General features: G+C 42.9%; 1 protein-coding gene across 1 annotated transcript in view; it reads left to right on the top strand.

Annotated features, from left to right (window-relative positions):
• The first annotated feature begins 3732 nt into the window (after positions 1 to 3732).
• Positions 3733 to 19111, top strand: part of PLPPR4 (phospholipid phosphatase related 4) — a 77884-nt gene continuing 62505 nt past the window's right edge. The window contains exon 1 of the mRNA XM_072129166.1: positions 3733 to 4306. Coding sequence (XP_071985267.1) covers positions 4229 to 4306 — 78 coding nt within the window. The 5' untranslated portion in view covers positions 3733 to 4228. The remainder of the gene's footprint in view (positions 4307 to 19111) is intronic.

Raw genomic sequence — 19111 nt, 5'->3', positions numbered from 1 at the left:
AATTCCACCTCGTGGGCACGTCGCACAACAGTCGGTGAGCGGGCAGTTGGAGGCGGCGCTGCGCTGCCCTGAGAGTGGCAGCATCTGTGCTGGACTTCCTGAAATGCGCACAGATGCGGCGCACCTTCGTGAGCAAATCAGACAGATTGGGGTATGTCTTGAGGAAACGCTGAACTATGAGATTTAACACATGGGCCAGGCATGGCACATGTGTCAGTCTGCCGAGTTGCAGAGCTGCCACCAGGTTACGGCCGTTGTCACACACAACCATGCCTGGCTTCAGGTTCAGCGGTGCCAGCCACAGATCAGTCTGCGCCGTGATGCCCTGTAATAACTCTTGGGCGGTGTGCCTTTTATCGCCTAGGCTCAGCAGTTTGAGCACCGTCTGCTGTCGCTTAGCGATGGCACTGCTGCTGTGCCTAGAGCTACCGACTGATGGCGCCATGCCCACGGATGGTAATTCAGAGGAGGAGGTGGAGGAGGGGTGGGAGGAGGAGGAGGCATAGTAGGCCTTTGAGACGTGGACCGAGGTAGGCCCCGCAATCCTCGGCGTCGGCAGTATATGACCAGCCCCAGGGTCAGACTCGGTCCCAGCCTCCACCAAGTTAACCCAATGTGCCGTCAGCGATATATAGTGGCCCTGCCCGGCAGCACTCGTCCACGTGTCCGTGGTCAGGTGGACCTTGTCAGAAACGGCGTTGGTCAGGGCACGGAGGATGTTCTCTGACACGTGCTTGTGCAGGGCTGGGACGGCACATCAGGAAAAGTAGTGGCGGCTGGGGACCGAATACCGAGGGGCGGCCGCCGCCATGAGGTTTCGAAAGGCCTCTGTCTCTACCAGCCTATAGGGCAGCATCTCCAGGCTAAGCAACTTGGAGATGTGGACGTTGAGGGCTTGGGCGTGTGGGTGGGTTGTGCTATACCTCCTTTTGCGCTCCAGCGTCTGGTGTATGGAGAGCTGAACGCTGGTGGATGCTGTGGAGGATCGTGGAGGCGAAGATGGGGTTTTCGCACGGGAGGTTTTTGGGCCAGGGTCCTGGGCAGGGGGCTGACTAGCAGATGACACAGGGGAAGGAGCAGTGGTGTGCCCGGCCGGAGGTGAACGGGCTTGGTGCCATTGAGTGGGGTGTTTAGCATTCAGATGCCTGCGCATACTGGTGGTAGTTAAGCTAGTACTGGTGGAACCCCTGCTGATCCTGGTTTGGCAAAGGTTGCACACCACAGTCCGTCGGTCATCCGGTGTTTCTTTAAAGAACCTCTAGACTTCTGGAAATCTAGCCCTCGCCACGGGAGCTTGACTACGGGCAACATTTGGCGCTGATGCACCAGCTCTGGCCCTGCCTCTCCGTCTGGCCCCACCACTGCCTCTTCCAACCTGTTCTGCTATAGGACTCGCCTCCATCTCAGAAGCACTGTGTTCACCCGGCCTATCAACCCAGCTTGGGTCTGTCACCTCATCATCCTCCGATCCCTCAGTCTGTTCCCCCCTCGGACTTCCTGCCCTGACAACAACTTCACCACTGTCTGACAACCGTGTCTCCTCATCGCCCGACACCTCTTTACACACTTCTTCCACTACGTGAATAATGTCATCATCACCCACAGACTGCGACTGGTGGAAAACCTGGGCATCGGAAAATAGCTCAGCAGCAGCAGGACAAGTGGTTTGTGACTGTGGGAAGGGTCCAGAAAACAGTTCCTCAGAGTATGCCAGTTCAAATGCCAAATTTTGGTGGGAGGGGGCAGACTGGGGGGAAGGAGGCTGAGGTGGAGGAGCTGGAGGAGTGCCGATTTCGGTGACATGGGTGGACTGCGTGGAAGACTGACTGGTGGACAAATGGCTAGAAGCATTGTCCGCAATCCACGACATCACCTCTTCGCACTGTTCTGGCCTCAACAGTGCTCTACCACGAGTCCCAGTAACTTGAGACATGATGAACCTAGGGAGTGTAGCTCTGCGGCGTTCCCCTGCTCCCCCATCAGCAGGTGGTGTCTCACCCCGCCCAGGACCACGGCCTCTGACCCCTGCAGTAGTTGGACGCCCACGTCCACGCCCTCGTCCTCTACCCCTAGCCCTCGGGTTAAACATTTTCCAAATTAAAGTGTAAACTTGAAAAAAAAAAAATTTTGTGTTTATTTTTTTTAATTTTTTTATTTTTTTTAACAAAACTATTGCTATGGCTAGTTTCTAACCTACACTGACAGCACACAACTGGATTTTGTGCTTTGCAAGATGAGTTTGAGCTATAAAATGAAATAAAGGTAAAAAAAAAAAAAAATCAGCAGACTCTGCCTAATTCTACTCAAACCCCTAATAAATTGTCCCACTTCGGTGTTTGAGGTGGATATGTGTGTCACTAAGAGCTAAACACAACGGTCGCAGGTCTCCCAGCAAATTCCTCACAGTATGGTACTAGCTGCACTACTAGTGCCAGCAAGCCCAGCCACAAGCAAACAAAAAAAAGGAAAATATAACGCTATTGTAGGCCTAAGTAAGCTGTTGGGGTTCTCCTATGGCTATTTTGTAGCCTACAATGAGAGCACACAAGCCCAGCCACAAGCAAATAAAAAAAAAAAAAGTATAACGTTATTGTAGCCCTAAGAAGGGCTGTTGGGTTCTTGTAGACTCACTCCTACCTAACAGTAAGCTAATATAACACCCTAACGCTATCCCTGCAGCAGCAGCAGCTCTCTCCCTAACGGCATCCAGACACAGAATGATCCGAGCAGCGCGGGCAGGGGCTAGTCTATTCCAGGGTCACCTGATCTGGACAGCCAACCACTGCTATCGACGTGTAAGGGTACCACGTCATGCTGGGTGGAGTGCAGAGTCTCTTGGCTTGTGATTGGCTCTGTTTCTGGCCGCCAAAAAGCAAAACGGCGGGAGATGCCATTTTCTCGAGCGGGCGAAGTATTCGTCCGAGCAACGAGCAGTTTCGAGTACGCTAATGCTCGAACGAGCATCAAGCTCGGACGAGTATGTTCGCTCATCTCTAATTACAATGCATTTTTACTGTGGCAGGTTTGTTTAAATAAAAAAAAAATGATTCTGCACATTACCTTACTAAAACCTCATTACATATTGGGGCACAATTACTTACCTGGTCCTGCTGCGATCCTCGATCCGGACTGTCCGTCAAGGACGAAGTCCGGCGCGATTCACTAAGATCATGCACCCGATATCCTGCATGTGTCGCTTCCCCACTGAGGTCCGCCGAAGTTCACCTTCTTCTTCCCGGTGCATGTAAGTGCGTGTCTTGCGACACAATATGACATGTTAAATCTCGTGCGTTGTCCGAATCTGTCGGATCTGTCACGTGAAAGCCGGCGCCTATGTGCCAAAATCCAATTGCATGCGACAAAAAGCCCTTCTAAATGCGGCGCACATTGGAAATCGTTGGATATTCCGACGATAGTGCTGTCCGCGGACCCTTAGTAAATGAGCCCCATTATCTAGGAATCCGGGATTTAATTCGCAACAGAAAGCATAAAAGTTCCGATATGTGTAGTAACTTATTTATTTATTGTCTATCTATCGATCATCACATTTTTGTCATAAATGTATTTATACAGATATCTGTTTTTTTAACAACTGTTTCTTATCTGGGAGGGATCTTAGATCTACGATTAAACACAGAAAAAAAATGTGTGAATTCTACAACATATAACACGTGATCCTCCAAAATGATTCACTTTATCTCTCCCTGGGTCACTTGACTGCGGAGTCGCGTTGCCTTTGGGTGACATCTTCTGTAGGTGGAGAGATGGATCAGATTGGAGCATCCATAACCTGGTAACACACAGAAGCCGGGGCATTTTCTCCCTTTGCTCTCTGTGGCTCCTTTGACGTCAGCCCCACAGACAATAAGCTGTGAATTCTAATGATTAAGTGAATAGGAGCTTATTGAGAGCTCGAGCAGAGAGCAAGAGGGTGTTCTGTATGGAAGCCATTGCTGTTTCTGTAAGGCGTAATGAATAATTTTCTGACTGTGTGGGAACTTGAATTGCTGCAAGGGAGAGGGAGAAGGGAGTAAGAGAGGGGGGTGAGGAGGAGAGACTGAGCTAGAGCGAGCGAGGAGAGGGAGAAGGAAAAAAAAGGAAGCAAATGCTGCACACTCCATAGGTGGCACTAGGGAATGGTACAGCAACACCGAGCCTTAGATTTGCAAAAGGAAAATCATTTTGAATCCGCCTGCCTGAAAGAGAGGGATCTGCCGGAAAAACAAACATGTCTGCAAAGGAAAGGCAAAAAATGAGGGTCACAAAAGACAGCGTCACCCTGCTCCCATGTTTTTATTTTGTGGAGGTAAGTGAACAGAGAATCCTATTCTTATTATTGCACGTTCATGTATCTGTGATCTTCTGTCTTAAAAATCGGAATTTCCTACCATTTTATGGACAATGAAACGACAGGGATTCTGCATCTATCACTTGCCGGAGAGATGGTTCTCCTTATCTACAACCAACATCGCATAGATCCCGATAGGTGATCCATTATAGATAGATATTGTGATCAGGATGTACAAGGAGGATCTATTCTCCTATATTTCCTTCAACATATAATTCTGCATGTTATGATCTATCCTTTTCATTCAAAACCAGCAGCAGACATGTACTATAATGTACATCACTGATGAGGTTGACTGTCAGCAGGATACTGTACATAGAGATTTACTTCTGACCGTATGTAGATTTTAGGTGTCTAATCAGATAGTGGACATCTGGGTCTACAATATTGTCACAACCAGAGATCATAGACTGTCATATCACATGGAAGGAGACACAGAATCCCGGAGGGACACAAACATCATTAGATGTGGTGTTTTGGAGGAATTGATGAAGGTCACATAGGTTTGCTTGTTTGGAAGGCCATGCTGATTCTGCTGGAATTCCTATCAATAATAAAGCAAGGGAATTGCAATGTAAGCCAGAGTTCAGACACAGGCCACATATATTGTCATGGATGTCACTTTCTGGCACGTCATGTGGCCCTGGTGGTTAAAAAGGAGAGAGGAACTTATAGGTTTATTGACATCCCCCTTGTACTGCTTCTCATTGTGACAAATACTCTCATATATACACATATTTATCTCATATCTATCTATCTATCTATCTATCTATCTATCGTATTATCCGTTATCTATATATCATCAATCTACAATCTATTTTTCCATTAACTATCTATCTACGTATTCATTATCTATCTGTCCATTTACCTATCTTTTTCTATCTGTCTTTCAATAATTGTATGCATTTCTCTCTCTCTCTCTCTCTCTCTCTCTCTCTCTCTCTCTCTCTCTCTCTCTCTCTCTCTCTATATATATATATATATATATATAGTATCTATCTATCTACATATTCATTATCTATCTATCTATCTATCTATCGATCTACAGTATCTACCACCTTTCTTTCTCTTTTTTATCTATCTCTTAACACAACACTATCTCCGCAGAGCAGGCCCACTAGTAAATGCTTTACACGTTGTGACAGGAGATTACATACAAGGAGGAGATCAGTAGTGAAGCCATGGATGATGCTTACTACATGTGGTTTCCATATACGAATCACAGCATTTGACAACTGTTGATCCCTAAAGATCTACGGTGGGATGAAGAATGTCCCACAGTGTGATCATTTACTGACTTTTTATACAGAATGATGCCTCCTATCGTAAGAAAGATTAACCAAATTTCCTTACTTGTTATTTATGAAGAGATACAGAAGTACCACTATCAGGTGACAACACAAAATGGCATTGACAAGTGATCTATTGAGATGGTCTTCTCAAAGATGATGTATGAAATACTTGTTAGTAGAAATGAATTCAATATAAACTAGTCGGGATAAAATGGTGGTAATCTCCAACAGATTGTAGCAGCAAAAACAGTCAAATAATTTGATTTATTTGCTCACATTGGCTCACATTTATCATTAGTGAGGCAAACTGCATATAGTGCAATTAGCTTCACTAATTTGCAGAGTGTGCCGGATTATTTCGGCACACTTTGCATGCGCCCAATGTGCTTAAACTGAGTGCACCAAAAAAATTGTGAACTCAGATGAAGCACGATCGGCACACAATTATGTGAGGATTTCACCCTAAATCTGGCACCCAGTGAGAATCAGCAAAGGAGCGCCCCTTTAGTTGCAGAGTTTGGTGTTGCGGCAGACAAAGTGCAGCCGTGACGCAAATCTGGCGCAGACACTTTATAGATACATGTGCAAGCAGTTTGTACATGTATTTATGTGCACAGCCAGCTTTATAGGTGGCTCATTGTTGTGTCTTTTACATTTTTAGGCTGGATTCATACTCAGTGCCGTAGCAGTACCGTAGCATGCTCACCCCCGCCCCTCTCTATAGGGATATATGGGGCACGGCACCGTATGCCGTGAAAAGATAGGACATGTCCTATCTTTTTACGGGGTATGAAGCGGTATGGTGCCGCACGTGTCCTGCACTGTACCACTCCCGTAGGGCGCCGTGAGCCCATTGCCGTCTATGGGGACATATATATCGGCCGTATATACGTCCCCCATATGGCAGTGTGAATGTAGCCAAAGTCTTAGCTATTATAGAAAATGAGAGGCCTGTGTACCTCCAAGATGTAGCTACTCTTGGTGAGTGTGAAGTATGGTAAATTTTAGCAACACGTTGACAAGACCCTAAGAATGTTGGTGTTACTTTTCCAAATTCTGATGCATTTTACTGGAGCCAAATACAGTGAATGTTCCATTCATTCATTGGGGGAATGTGTTTTTACCGACTGGGTTTTGTTGAGAGATCCCTTGGTTCAGTTTGAGGCAATTTGGCAAATTGTGAGTGTCAACCCAAAAAAAGCTGAGTTTTCCAACACTTTTGTCTCCCAATTTGGGCACAGTTTTTTTTCCCCAGACACTTTTCCTGCACTTCTAGGTTCCTGACAGCTTATTTTGGCGCAATTTTTGTAGCACATTAAGGGCTCTTGCCCATGAACTTTTTAGTACGGGTAGCATTAGGCCCTAATCATTTTAATGGACAATACGGCCATCCATTTGAATAGCAGTATTACCCCCCGTATGCTGTATCTTTTGCCATAAGTACATCCCAGCTGCATTGCTCCTTATGGAAAGGGGAGGGATGAGCAGCACTCCCCCCCCCCCCTCAACCTCTCCATGTCCAGGTCCTGGCCGGGCCTAGCATAGCTGTACATGTGCATGAAGCTTAAAACCAACAAAAACCAAGTCTACCAACTTATAAACCCATTCCTGAATGTAGAAAGTCATTTCTGACACCACTTTTTTCATCTTGCGTTGTGCCAAATACATTAACCTCTTGCGACTCAAAAAATCACAGTGCAAAACAACACTGAAGTTGGGCGCCAGAAAACAGACCTTGCTCTACAAAAATAATACACCCCAACCCATTATATCTACAAGTGGGCCAGCACATGTTATAGTGCTATAAAAAGACTGATAACATAGTATTAATGTTTTATATGAATGTTCAACACAAGAAGTGTAAATGAACATTGGTTTGGTCAATGGTTTATTCTTAGGAATGTATACGAGTATGGTATAGTGGAGATACTAGGCAGATGCACCAGGAAGGGGTCATCAGAGAATGTTTCAAACGTTAAACATAATTTTTTAGATATTTATTTTAATTAATTTTCTTCTAGACACTATTTCTTTTTTTTTTTCTTTTTTTTTTAATTTCTATTTAATAAAAAGTCATTTATACTGGAATTCTCAGGATATGAATAATATGACACATGCAGAGACTGGTCTGAAGCCAAATGCGGACATCAAAATGTTCCCAAGAACAGATGGTTTTTAGGATACAAATGTGTTGCTCTTGCTTGCCGCCCACCTATTTGATTATAATAATGAGAACTTGTTTGGCAAAGTAAAAAACTAAACTGATTAATAAAGGGATTATTTGTTCTTTATACAAAATAATAAAAGAAATTATAGTTATTTATCCAGCGCTGATATTCTGGTGGTTTCCCTCATCTTAGCCTGCATGTGTCCTCTACAGCTAATCAGTCTTTGTGGTCACATACTGCTGGCATCATGGCTTCCATCCCTGATTGGTGGGAGTAATAGGGTGTCATGTGATCACTGAAGGCAACTGATTGGCTATATTGGTCACATGCTGGTCGCTGAAGTGGCTGTGCCATCAAATCTGGGTCCAAAGCAATTCATTCCATATGAATTTCTCCGTTGCATGTGAATAGGCTATGAAAACATGGCGTTTTATGGTATTAGCTGTGAAATATCATCAGATTCTTCTTAGTATTTCAGTATAGAAGCTACAACATATCCAGACATGTGAACATGGCCTAAGTGGGTACTTTGTAGCATTTATCCACTTATTTAAATATTTGGCTCAGTATAGTTCATTAAGTATAGATTCAGTACATAACAACTAGGTTCTGTGACTAAATGGGCTCAGAAGTTTCTAGAATAATAAACAACACATTTGGCAGGTGGGAGAGCATGTTATAGATTAAGCATTGAGGTATATATAAAATGGGTAATAGTAATCTTTACAATATTAGGGCATAAAAATATAGACCATTGGGTCCAAAGTCTAAACACAATGGGGGTCATTTACCCGACGTGTTACCCGAATATTTCCGATTTGCGCCGATTTTCCATGAATTGCCACGGGTTTTTGGCGCATGCGATCGGATTGTGGCGCATCGGCGCTGGCATGCACGCGACAGAAATCGGGGGGCATGGCCGAACGAAAACCAGACGGATTCGTAAAAACCGACGCATTTAAAACAAAAAATTGGTTGCACGGGCCATACTCACATGCACCAGGAAGAGATCAGTGAACTCCGACGCAACTCGGCGGACCTCGGCACAGCAGCGACACCTGGTGGACATCGGGCGCAGGACCTTCATGAATCGCCAGAAGACCCGAACGCTCGTCCGAGAAGCCACCGCTGGAACGCGAATGGACCGGGTAAGTAAATGTGCCCCAATGTGAAGCACAATAACTTCCCCCGCACCGTGGGGTTCACGAAAGTGCATTGTCTGGCTATAATGCACTGATCACCGGATCACTGATCACCTTCTTCTTCCTGGTGCATGCAACTGCATTGTCTTGCGACACACATTGAAAGTTAAATCCTCTGTCCGAATCAGTCGGATCGTCCGGCGGCACGATTCTTGAAGTATGGAAGCCAGCGCAGCTGCACCACAATCCAATCACGTGTGACACAATCCCTGCCCAAACCCTTATTAAATACCTATCAAAGCTGTGCAAATCCCGAAAATCGCGAACAGTCCGACGAAAGTGCGATCCAGGACCCTTAGTAAATAAGCCCCAGTATGTCAAAATACCTCAAGACAATTGGGCGCACAGGGCACGATAGCACCGCTGCCGCTCCACCACAGCCGGATACATCAAGAGGCTCAGGCCACACGTGAAAAGTCGCTGGCTTCAGAGAGTGCGCCAGTGTGGGGTCATGAACACCCCACGTCAGATTACTACCCCGCCGGCCACACCCCATTCTCGCCTCTTCACGCCCTAATCACAACTGCTAGTAATATGAATAACCAAAGTTTGAACACCACAAATATAGTAAATGCATTTTATAGATTTATTACAAATCTATATTAAATTCCAAAGGAAGCCTATATTGTGAAACACGTGTCGGGGCTGCACAGTGGTGTCCATCTGCTTGCTATGGTATAATCAATGTATTTCTTTAAGTTTATACCTATGCCTAAGGCCCCTTCCACACTTGCGTTGCAGATCACGTCAGAGTTTGATCAGGGTGCGATCAGGGTTTGGTCAGTGAAAAACGCACATTTTGCATCAGAGTTCAATCAGTTTTCAGTCAGAGTTTGTTCAGTGTTTTTCACACACATTTTCAATGCAATTTCAATGCGTTTTTCACGCGCAGATATTGCGCTTGAAATGGACTCAGGACTGAGCTCTATCTTTTCTATGGCAATTGATGCGTGGAAAACGCATTGCACTTGCAAGTGTCTCAGAGTGCAATGCGTTTTTGATGCGTCTCCATAGACTTGTATGGTGCGTTTTTTACACTCGTGTGTGTGTGAAAAAAAATGCAAGTGTGAAAAAGCCCATTGATTACAATGGGTCAGAGTGCAATGCAAGTACTGCGCGTCAAAAGCACACGTAGAAAACGTGCGTGAAAAACGCAAATGTGGAAGGGGCCTAATATGTGCTAGTTATATTTACAGTAATATAGGTTTTACCTATCATGATAATATTCAATTTCATACTGAAAGGATAGGATAACTGATAACATGTATTGGGACACACATACTTTTAATCAGTTTTTTTTACTGATGGCTTTGTTGTAATTATGTCCTTTGAAATTTAATAAAAATGTGTAATTAATCTATAAAATGCATTTACTATATTTGTGTTGTTCAAACTTTGGTTATTGATATTTGTATAGCTGGGGGTACGTTTGCAAAGTTGCCCATACCACCCTGCTACACATTTGTTGGATACAATTGCTAGTAACATGCTAGCATTTGCGATTTTTTTCACGGCTTCTAAGCCACTTTAAATAACTCCATTGTCATCATATAGGCTGGCTTGTATGGCAGGACAATATCCCAACCACCTTTATGGAAAGGACTATGGATATATAATATTCAGAATTTATTTTTTGTGATACCTGTTATTGCTACATTTATATATGCATATGCTTTGTTTCTGCCTGTATAACAACCCAACCTTATCTGTATTGTACTATACTGTTGATGCTGTTGATATTGATGGGTTTGTTTTAGCAGTGTTTAGTGGTGGATTAGCTGCCCTGAGGCCTCTTGTACTCCTGGAGAGTAAGTACAGGGAACTGTATGTGGTTTGTATTGGTCGTTGTTTAAGGAATATGGCCAGGGTTGGTAGTAACTAGAGATGAGCAAGTATACTCGTCCGAGCTTGATGCTCGTTCGAGTATTAAGGTACTCGAAACGGCTCGTTGCTCGGACGAGTATTTCCCCTGCTCGAGATCGAGCATTTAATAAAAAAAACACAGTGAAGAACAATGAAGAATAGAATAAAAACAGTGAACACAGTGAACACAGGATCATTTAAGTGAAAAACACAGTGAAAAACACAGTGAAGAATAGATTACAGATGTTCGGCACATCTGCTTACTTGTCGGAAGATACGCGCGGAACGGTGCGAACAAAATAGTATGTGAAGAACAATATATATGTGTGAAGAACACATTGAAGAACACGGTGAGCAGGACAGAGACAACGGGGAGCAGCACAGAGACACCGGGGAGCAGCACGGAGACACTGGGGAGCAGCACGGAGACATCGGGCAGCGGCACGGAGACATCGGGGAGCGGCACGGAGACATCGGGGAGCGGCACGGAGACATCGGGGAGCGGCACGGAGACATCGGGGAGCGGCACGGAGACATCGGGGAGCGGCACGGAGACATCGGGGAGCGGCACGGAGACATCAGGGAGCGGCACGGAGACATCGGGGCACGGAGACATCGGGGAGCGGCACGGAGACATCGGGCAGCGGCACGGAGCCGCACGGAGACATCGGGGCACGGAGACATCGGGGCACGGAGACATCGGGGAGCGGCACGGAGACATCGGGGAGCGGCACGGAATCATCGGGGAGCGGCACGGAGACATCGGGGAGCGGCACGGAGACATCGGGGCACGGAGACATCGGGCAGCGGCACGGAGACATCAGGCAGCAGCACGGAGACATCGGGGAGCAGCACGGAGACATCGGGGAGCAGCACGGAGACATCGGGGAGACTTCAGTGGAAGAAGAGCAGCGGATCCCGGGACAGTGTATCTCCCGACAAGTAAGCAGATGTGCCGAACATCTGTAATCTATTCTTCACTGTGTTCTTCACTGTGTTTTTCACTTAAATGATCCTGTGTTCACTGTTTTTATTCTATTCTTCACTGTTCTTCACATCTGCTAACTTGTCGGGAGATAATATACGCGCGGAACAGTGAAGAATAGATTGCAGATGTTTGCATACATCTGCTAACTTATCAGAAGACATTCTTTTTCAATTAATTAACACATTTTATTCCCGAACCATGGTCCCTTTGAAAAATGCTCGAGTCTCCCATTGACTTCAATGGGGCTCGTTATTCGAGACGAGCACTCGAGCATCTGGAAAAGTTCGTCTCGAATAACGAGCACTCGAGCATTTTAGTGCTCGCTCATCTCTAGTAGTAACCCACTTTCTATAAAGAAGGAAACATTTTGACCTGTCATTTAACTGTAGCAAATTCTGAAGATCACATTGAAGGTATTGAAGTGGAGTCAACATCAACCTGTCTGAAGTTACATCCCCATCATTTATAGTACAAATTTCATTCTTCATCACAATGCATTGCCAGAAGCCAGCCTTATGTCTTCAAGTATGAAATCTGTAAATGTGTCAACTGATCCAAGTACATATGTTATACTGTAATAAGGCCCCTAGTATTATGCATGTGTCAAGCCTTGTTTCAGTGTAAGAACCAGATTCCATACAGACAGCTAAAGTTCTGCCTCTTAGTGAGACAGAAAATGGCAACACTAGGAGCAGGGCCAGCACCAGCGCTGGGCATACCTGGGCAAGTGCCAGGGCCCAGAGCAGCTTGGGGGCCCTAATAAAGGCTGTATTTAAGGAACCCATAGGGATTAGGGGAGCTTATATAAAATAACCATGGGAAGGGCTGTTTGGTACGATAAACTAGGAAATATTATATGGAACAGGAGACTGTTTTAGTTTCTGCATTTTTAATTCACTGCAAAGGAGCCCACTGAGGCTCTATCACCCAGGGGCCTACTAAAACCTGGAGCATACCCTGACTAGAAGGAAATGCAATGCGAAAATAATGGTACTGGCTAGGCACATTAACAGTGCAGCAACCCACCTCACTGTGACCGTGCCTATGAGACCTCAATGGGGCCATGAGCCAACCACAATTTGTTCTGCTAGCTCATGGATCCCAAATATGGTCCTATGCATGTAGCCCTAATTACCCTAGCCCTAGCTCTAATTACCTTTTACTTTCTTTGTAATTTTGTTCATTGATAAAAATGTTAACTTCTACCCTTGTCCACACCCTAAGAAAGAAAAATTATGGCATCTTTACAAAAAAAGTTGAAAATAGTTGTTCCTGTAGGAGTTATCTCATGGAAATATGGAAGCCAAGGATGCAAAATTCACAATTGCACAAAATGCTAATGTGAGCGGATGGCTGAAAATATGAGTAATTAACAAACATTAACTTGACATAATTGTGACAACATGTTACCGTAAATGTGAAGTCAACATTTGTATTGTTATGTGTACTTACACTAACTGTGCAGAATAAAGGCCAATACTTTCTGTCATGTAAGAACGATCAGCATCAACAAATTTTTTCAATGTCACATTTTTACAAAAAGGAACATTTCCACTTATTAGGGGCCTTCATCAACCATGTCTGAAAAGTACCCATGTGTTGGTGCAAAGGTTGTTTTATGTGTCCAGGGATGTGACACTAAACTTTTTTATGTGGATCTGTCAGGTTTTTTGTGATACAGAACATTTCTGCCTTTTGTAAGTCCCTGGTATTTATTGTAAAAAACATAACATTTTCTAATGTATAACCTTAAAGTGACAAGGAAAATATTGTATGTAAAATAATCATAGGCTCATCATTTTTGATCTTTTGATAGTTTTTGTCAGATTTCCACCCCGTCATACCACTTTGGGTGTGACAGGGTTGGCATTAGGGTAGGATGGAGGGCGGGTAGGTGAATAAACACTATATTTTATTTAGTCTCCTAAATGCCTCTTAGTAGATCTGACATGTAGAACACTTGTGGGGGGACTGGTGTTTAAAACGCCAGTCTTATTAAATACCCCCATTGTTTTACAATAGTGTAAATTGCCATAGTCTACCTTTCCTGGTTTAACTACTTAGTAAAAGAGTTAAAAAAAAGTATTTTAAACCCTTAAGATGAGACCCTCTTTTCATTTTTGTGTTTCCATTTTTTGCTCCCCACCTTCAAAAATCCATCACTTTTTTTATTTTTCTGTGTGACAAATTGTAATTTTTAGTGAAAGTATTCAATGTTCTATGCTGTGTACTCGAAAGCAGGAAGAAAAATCCAAATTGGAGTTTAAAAAGTGAAATAGGCAGAAAACACTCTATTGCACAATTTTCTTGTGGGCTTTGTATCTATGGCTTTCACTTTTTGTTCTAAATAACAAATCCCCTTTCTTGGACTGGCACAATCGAGGGGATAGCAAATTTATGTAGGTATTATTATGTTTTAATACATTTTATAAGATGAAAACCTTTTGTGCGAAATGTTTTTTTTCATTTGGCTATAATCTCATACCAATACCTTTTTCATACTACAGAGCATAGACCTGTGTAAAGTGTCATTTTATTTTTGCAAGACGAGTTGACATTAGTGGATTAGTTTTATTAATTTTAGAAAAAATTTTAGAAGCACAATGTGAAAATCTCATTAACTCATATTTCTTATCTTACTCCTTGTGTTGAATGGTGTTATTAATCCCACACATAAATGTTCATGTTTCAATTTATACCTAGCACTCATAATTTTCTAATTTAAGGGGATTTTCTTTATTCAGAGCAACATTTTACTCCACCTTTCAATGCACTTAAGTTCCCAAAATAGAAACACAGTAGGAAAAATGGGTATTGAACCAAGTAAATATCATTCTAAAGGTGCTATTGTCAGTAACAATGCATCCAATCCACACTGGCAAAGAAATTAACCCATATATGTCCATAATTGAAGTAATGTATACTAATGAGAAATTAAAGAAGGTATGAAGAGCCAAGGAAAGTCATGACACCAGCTGAAATCTATCAGTAATTAGAAAGCAAACCTTTATTTCAGCTAGTACAGCTGTCTCATTAAAAAGGTGCCACACAAGCAACATTGGATAGTTTAGGGTAAAACCAGTAACCTATCTCAAGAACTTTGCATTGTTGGAATTGATGGCATTGGTTACAGAACAATTTCTAAACTACAGTGAGCTGTGTTGGGGCAATAATCTGGAAGTGGAAAAATATCATTCCATCATAAATCAGCCATGACCATGTGCTTTCCATAATATTTCAAGGGAGTAATTCAAGAAATATCACCAGTCGAGAGCTACAGGAAGACCTGATTTATTCATCTCCAATTGTTTAAAAAAAACAATAAGCAATGTACTCAACCGATTGTATGTTATTATACATAATTCATGGACATCTATGGATTTCTTTGCTAGTGTGGTTGGAATGGGTTGTTAAATATGTACAGTGGTTCAGCTAGTACCACCTCATTAAGGTATTACTTTCTATCTGAAAATTTCCTAAATTCTTCTCTTCTTTTCTCTTACTGTGAACTGCTTGGAATTACAGAAGTCAAATTCCCATATAATGAAACTTCATTGACTATGAGACAAACCCTCTGCATCTGAGACCAAGCAAAAACTGCAAAAACATCACACAGCCTTCTTTACTTATGATTTATTAGATTATTTAAGAAGGTCTTATATTATCACATTGTCTGCACAGTTGGCAGAGATGGTAGTGTCTCATGTAATGCCATGTGATGCGACATTGTGGAATAGCAGAGCATGGAAAAGTGAAAGTGACATTCAATCAGATGAGCGGTTCAAGGATGGAGAAAAGTATCTTTCCCAGAGTGATGCTTTGGGGTAGGAAATAAAAAAAAAATATATTTTCCTATCAATTTACTACTTCCAGTGTTGGTTCCCTGTTTCCTGACATTTCCAATTACCATAGAATAAAAATTGTAGGCGAGTCCGGCATCTCTGGCCGCAGTGATCACATGTAGTGAATTTGCATGTGACTGTAAAGACTAACAATGCCCTGACTTGTGTGGATTAGCCATCAAATGCACAATGAAGGCGGCATCTTAATTTCAGTCCTGACACACTATAATCCGTGAGACCAGAGCACTGGCATCGGAACTTGGGACAAAGAAGACGGTCCGCTTTTAAAATATGTTGTATGGAGGAAATGGGAGGAAGAGGTTGGTCCCTTGTTGGATGAGGAATGGGAAGAAGTGGTAACATCCCCTGGTATATTGTCCCTAAATTTAGCGCAGAGGAGATTGCAACTTTTTCTTATACATCGGGTATATTGGACGCCGTTGGTGCTTAGACTGATAGGGGTGCTGGAGATGCATGCTGCCCAAGTGTGGGGCGGATGAATCGGATGTGATGCATATGTTTTGGTCTTGCACTTCCTTGTCGTAGCTATGGGAAGGTGTGATCAGGCTCATCTATGAGGTATTTCCGGTGCGGGCCCCGAGGGAACCCAACATATGTGTTCTTGGCTGCGTTGGACAGCTGAATATCTCTCAAAAGGAACAGTTGGCGGTGGCAAATATTCTGTACCAAATTCGGAAATCTATTGCTCGGCACTGGCTGGAGATACCACCCCTGCAGATATATGAGAGGTAAAAGGGTATGTTGAACAATACTATCCATATGGAACTGAGAGGGTATGTTAAAAGAAAGGCTGTGACTAAGTTTCAAAAACAATGGAAGAAATGGGTGCAATGCCAAGGGATCGCCTCTGAAGAACTGTAGAGATGTTGGTTGTGAGCCAGACCTGGTGGGTTGTTAGGACTATAAATGTTCTGTTTTGAAATATGTGTGTATGGATGTGATGCTAGATGAGACACTCCTACAGGGGGCCTTTTTTGGTGACTGGACAAAGGGCTGGATCACCGGGCTTGGAGGAAGGGTGGAGTTGTATTGTGTGAAGGGATTGTTCTTGTTTTGCCTGTGTATTATTCCTGTACAAAAAGCTGTAATACCAACATATAACAAGTGTACATATGTATACTGTCATTTATTATTGATTGTCAATAAACATTACCTGATTTAAAAAAATGTTGTATGGGCAATTAGCCCTTTAACAGTTAAAATAGTGTTACTATTGCTGTTCAGGTAGCATGCAGGGGAGTCCTTGCATCATATTTCACTGTCCACTACACAGAGTTCGGCTCATGGGATCTGACCAGCACGTGGGTCCAATTCCACAGAACAAGCACAGGGTTGTGGTCATGAGACTCAACCTGAGAAATAACACCTTCCACCCCAAACATACCAGACAGTCTATCAAATCCAGCCAGATCATATGCTACAACCGTATCTGTTCAGACAAGACAGATTTGACAAATTGAGACAGGTTCAGACAAATTTGCCTTTTGGCAAAGAGACATTTGCTAGTACATCGTCTTGTGTGAATGAAATGCTGCACTTTACACTTTACCTTTAAAAAGATTTAAAACATTTATCAATCATTTCATAAATGTGGAGAAAATACTTTTTTTGTTCAATTTATGACAATTTGACTTAAACTGTCATGTGCATGTACGATCCATTGTGCCTAAATGCTCCTCTGATGGAAATCCAATACAGAGATTGTACATGAAAAATAAAAAGCAGAAATATACAGTCAACAATTTTTCTACAACGTAAAGAGATATTCTGGCACACAAAGGACTATGCCTGTAGGATGATGTCATAGTATTGTCTTTGTCTATTGTCTTTTAGGTGTAGGATTTATTATATCTTTGCTTTGAGATCACTATGACCTTTAGTCTTTATCAAAGACATTACTGTATTAGTTATCTCTTTTATGTGACACTCTACACTACATTCCCTTATTGCGATGACAGATCTCATCATTTAGTTTATGACATCACTATCCTGTGCTATGATGTCATTCTTTCTGTGTGATATCAATGGGACTATTTATTCCTCTGTTGTGACTTTACTCTGGTGCACGATCTATGAAATCATTGTATGAATGATTCCCTTGCAGTCAAATAATTTAACCAGTACATAGAGTGGGAAAAACCATAGGGACACATTTATCATATGTTGGGGCTAAATGCGCCCGTGTATAATGCTGCCCCACCCCCCGCACGTCTGACCCTGCAATGCCCCCTCCCCGCCCAATCGCCGAATTTAGCGTGGAAGTCAGCACTGTGCCGGGAATTGCGACTAAATCACAGCTTGTAAGTGTGGCCCTTAATGTTAAATGATTCAAGAAGATGTGAGTTCTTGAATTTTGGACTTTTGGACTACCACTGGCCTTAGAAACAGAAGCAGCCATCACCGGAAATCCATAACCCCTGAAGATCTCATATCTTTAAAAGGTGGACAGAATTCTGTGGACAGGTGATTTCTGCAGAATATAATTGTTAGTAATTCTTTTTTCACATTTCAAGTCCTTGTGCCATAGGATCTAGCACTTCACCTTAATTATTAATTCATACGGAGCACACGGGGAGATCAATATCATGTAACCTACTACTGTCAAAATGATGTGAATTATTTATTGGAAATCATATTTTGACACTCACAGTGTTAGTGGTTGGAAGGAAAAATTACACAATAACATTTAGGTCTTCTATTGTTATTTTAATCCAAATTCCTCACATAGCCGAAGTCTGAATTTTCAAAGTGCGGTTCATGTACCAAAGAGGAGCACTCACTGTATCACTACAGGGTACTTACACTGATCTTGTGGGGTGCTGTGCCAGGTGACCAGGGATTACATGATTTTGTTACATTTATTTGAGCAGAGGAAATTACATTCCAAAAATATTATCCAGACTAGTGCCTGTTTATAGGGTCCTCCCCAATCTTGTGGTGCCTTGGAAGCTTTATAGTTCACTGACACCAATCGGCGCCAGACTCACATGATCATGCTTCAGCAGAGGTACTCCAAAAGAAACAGGAGTCACTTTGGTATTATACTTGGTTCAAAAACATCAATCACTTATATCACAGAAGCAGAAGGTCCATCATGTCCGACAGTGTTGATCCAGAAGAAAGAGTTAAAAAACAAACAAAAGGCAGAAGTAAATTGTCCCATAGTTAGCAAAATTCTACCTGACTTTGTCCTATTCTTGTCCTAGACTTACTTACTAATCAGATTTACAGTGTATAAATTGGCACCTGGAGATGTCTTTTGGATGTCCTAAATTGATTTATCTTCTTATATTTGTTATCTAGGGACATTGAGATATCTTTTGGATGTCCTAAATTGATTTCTGCCATTTGGGGGGAGGGGTGGGTATGAATTAATAATGTCTTGGC

Source organism: Engystomops pustulosus, chromosome 10 (assembly GCF_040894005.1).
Source record: "Engystomops pustulosus chromosome 10, aEngPut4.maternal, whole genome shotgun sequence".
NCBI lineage: Eukaryota > Metazoa > Chordata > Amphibia > Anura > Leptodactylidae > Engystomops > Engystomops pustulosus.
This window is presented reverse-complemented; position numbering and strand designations above follow the sequence as displayed.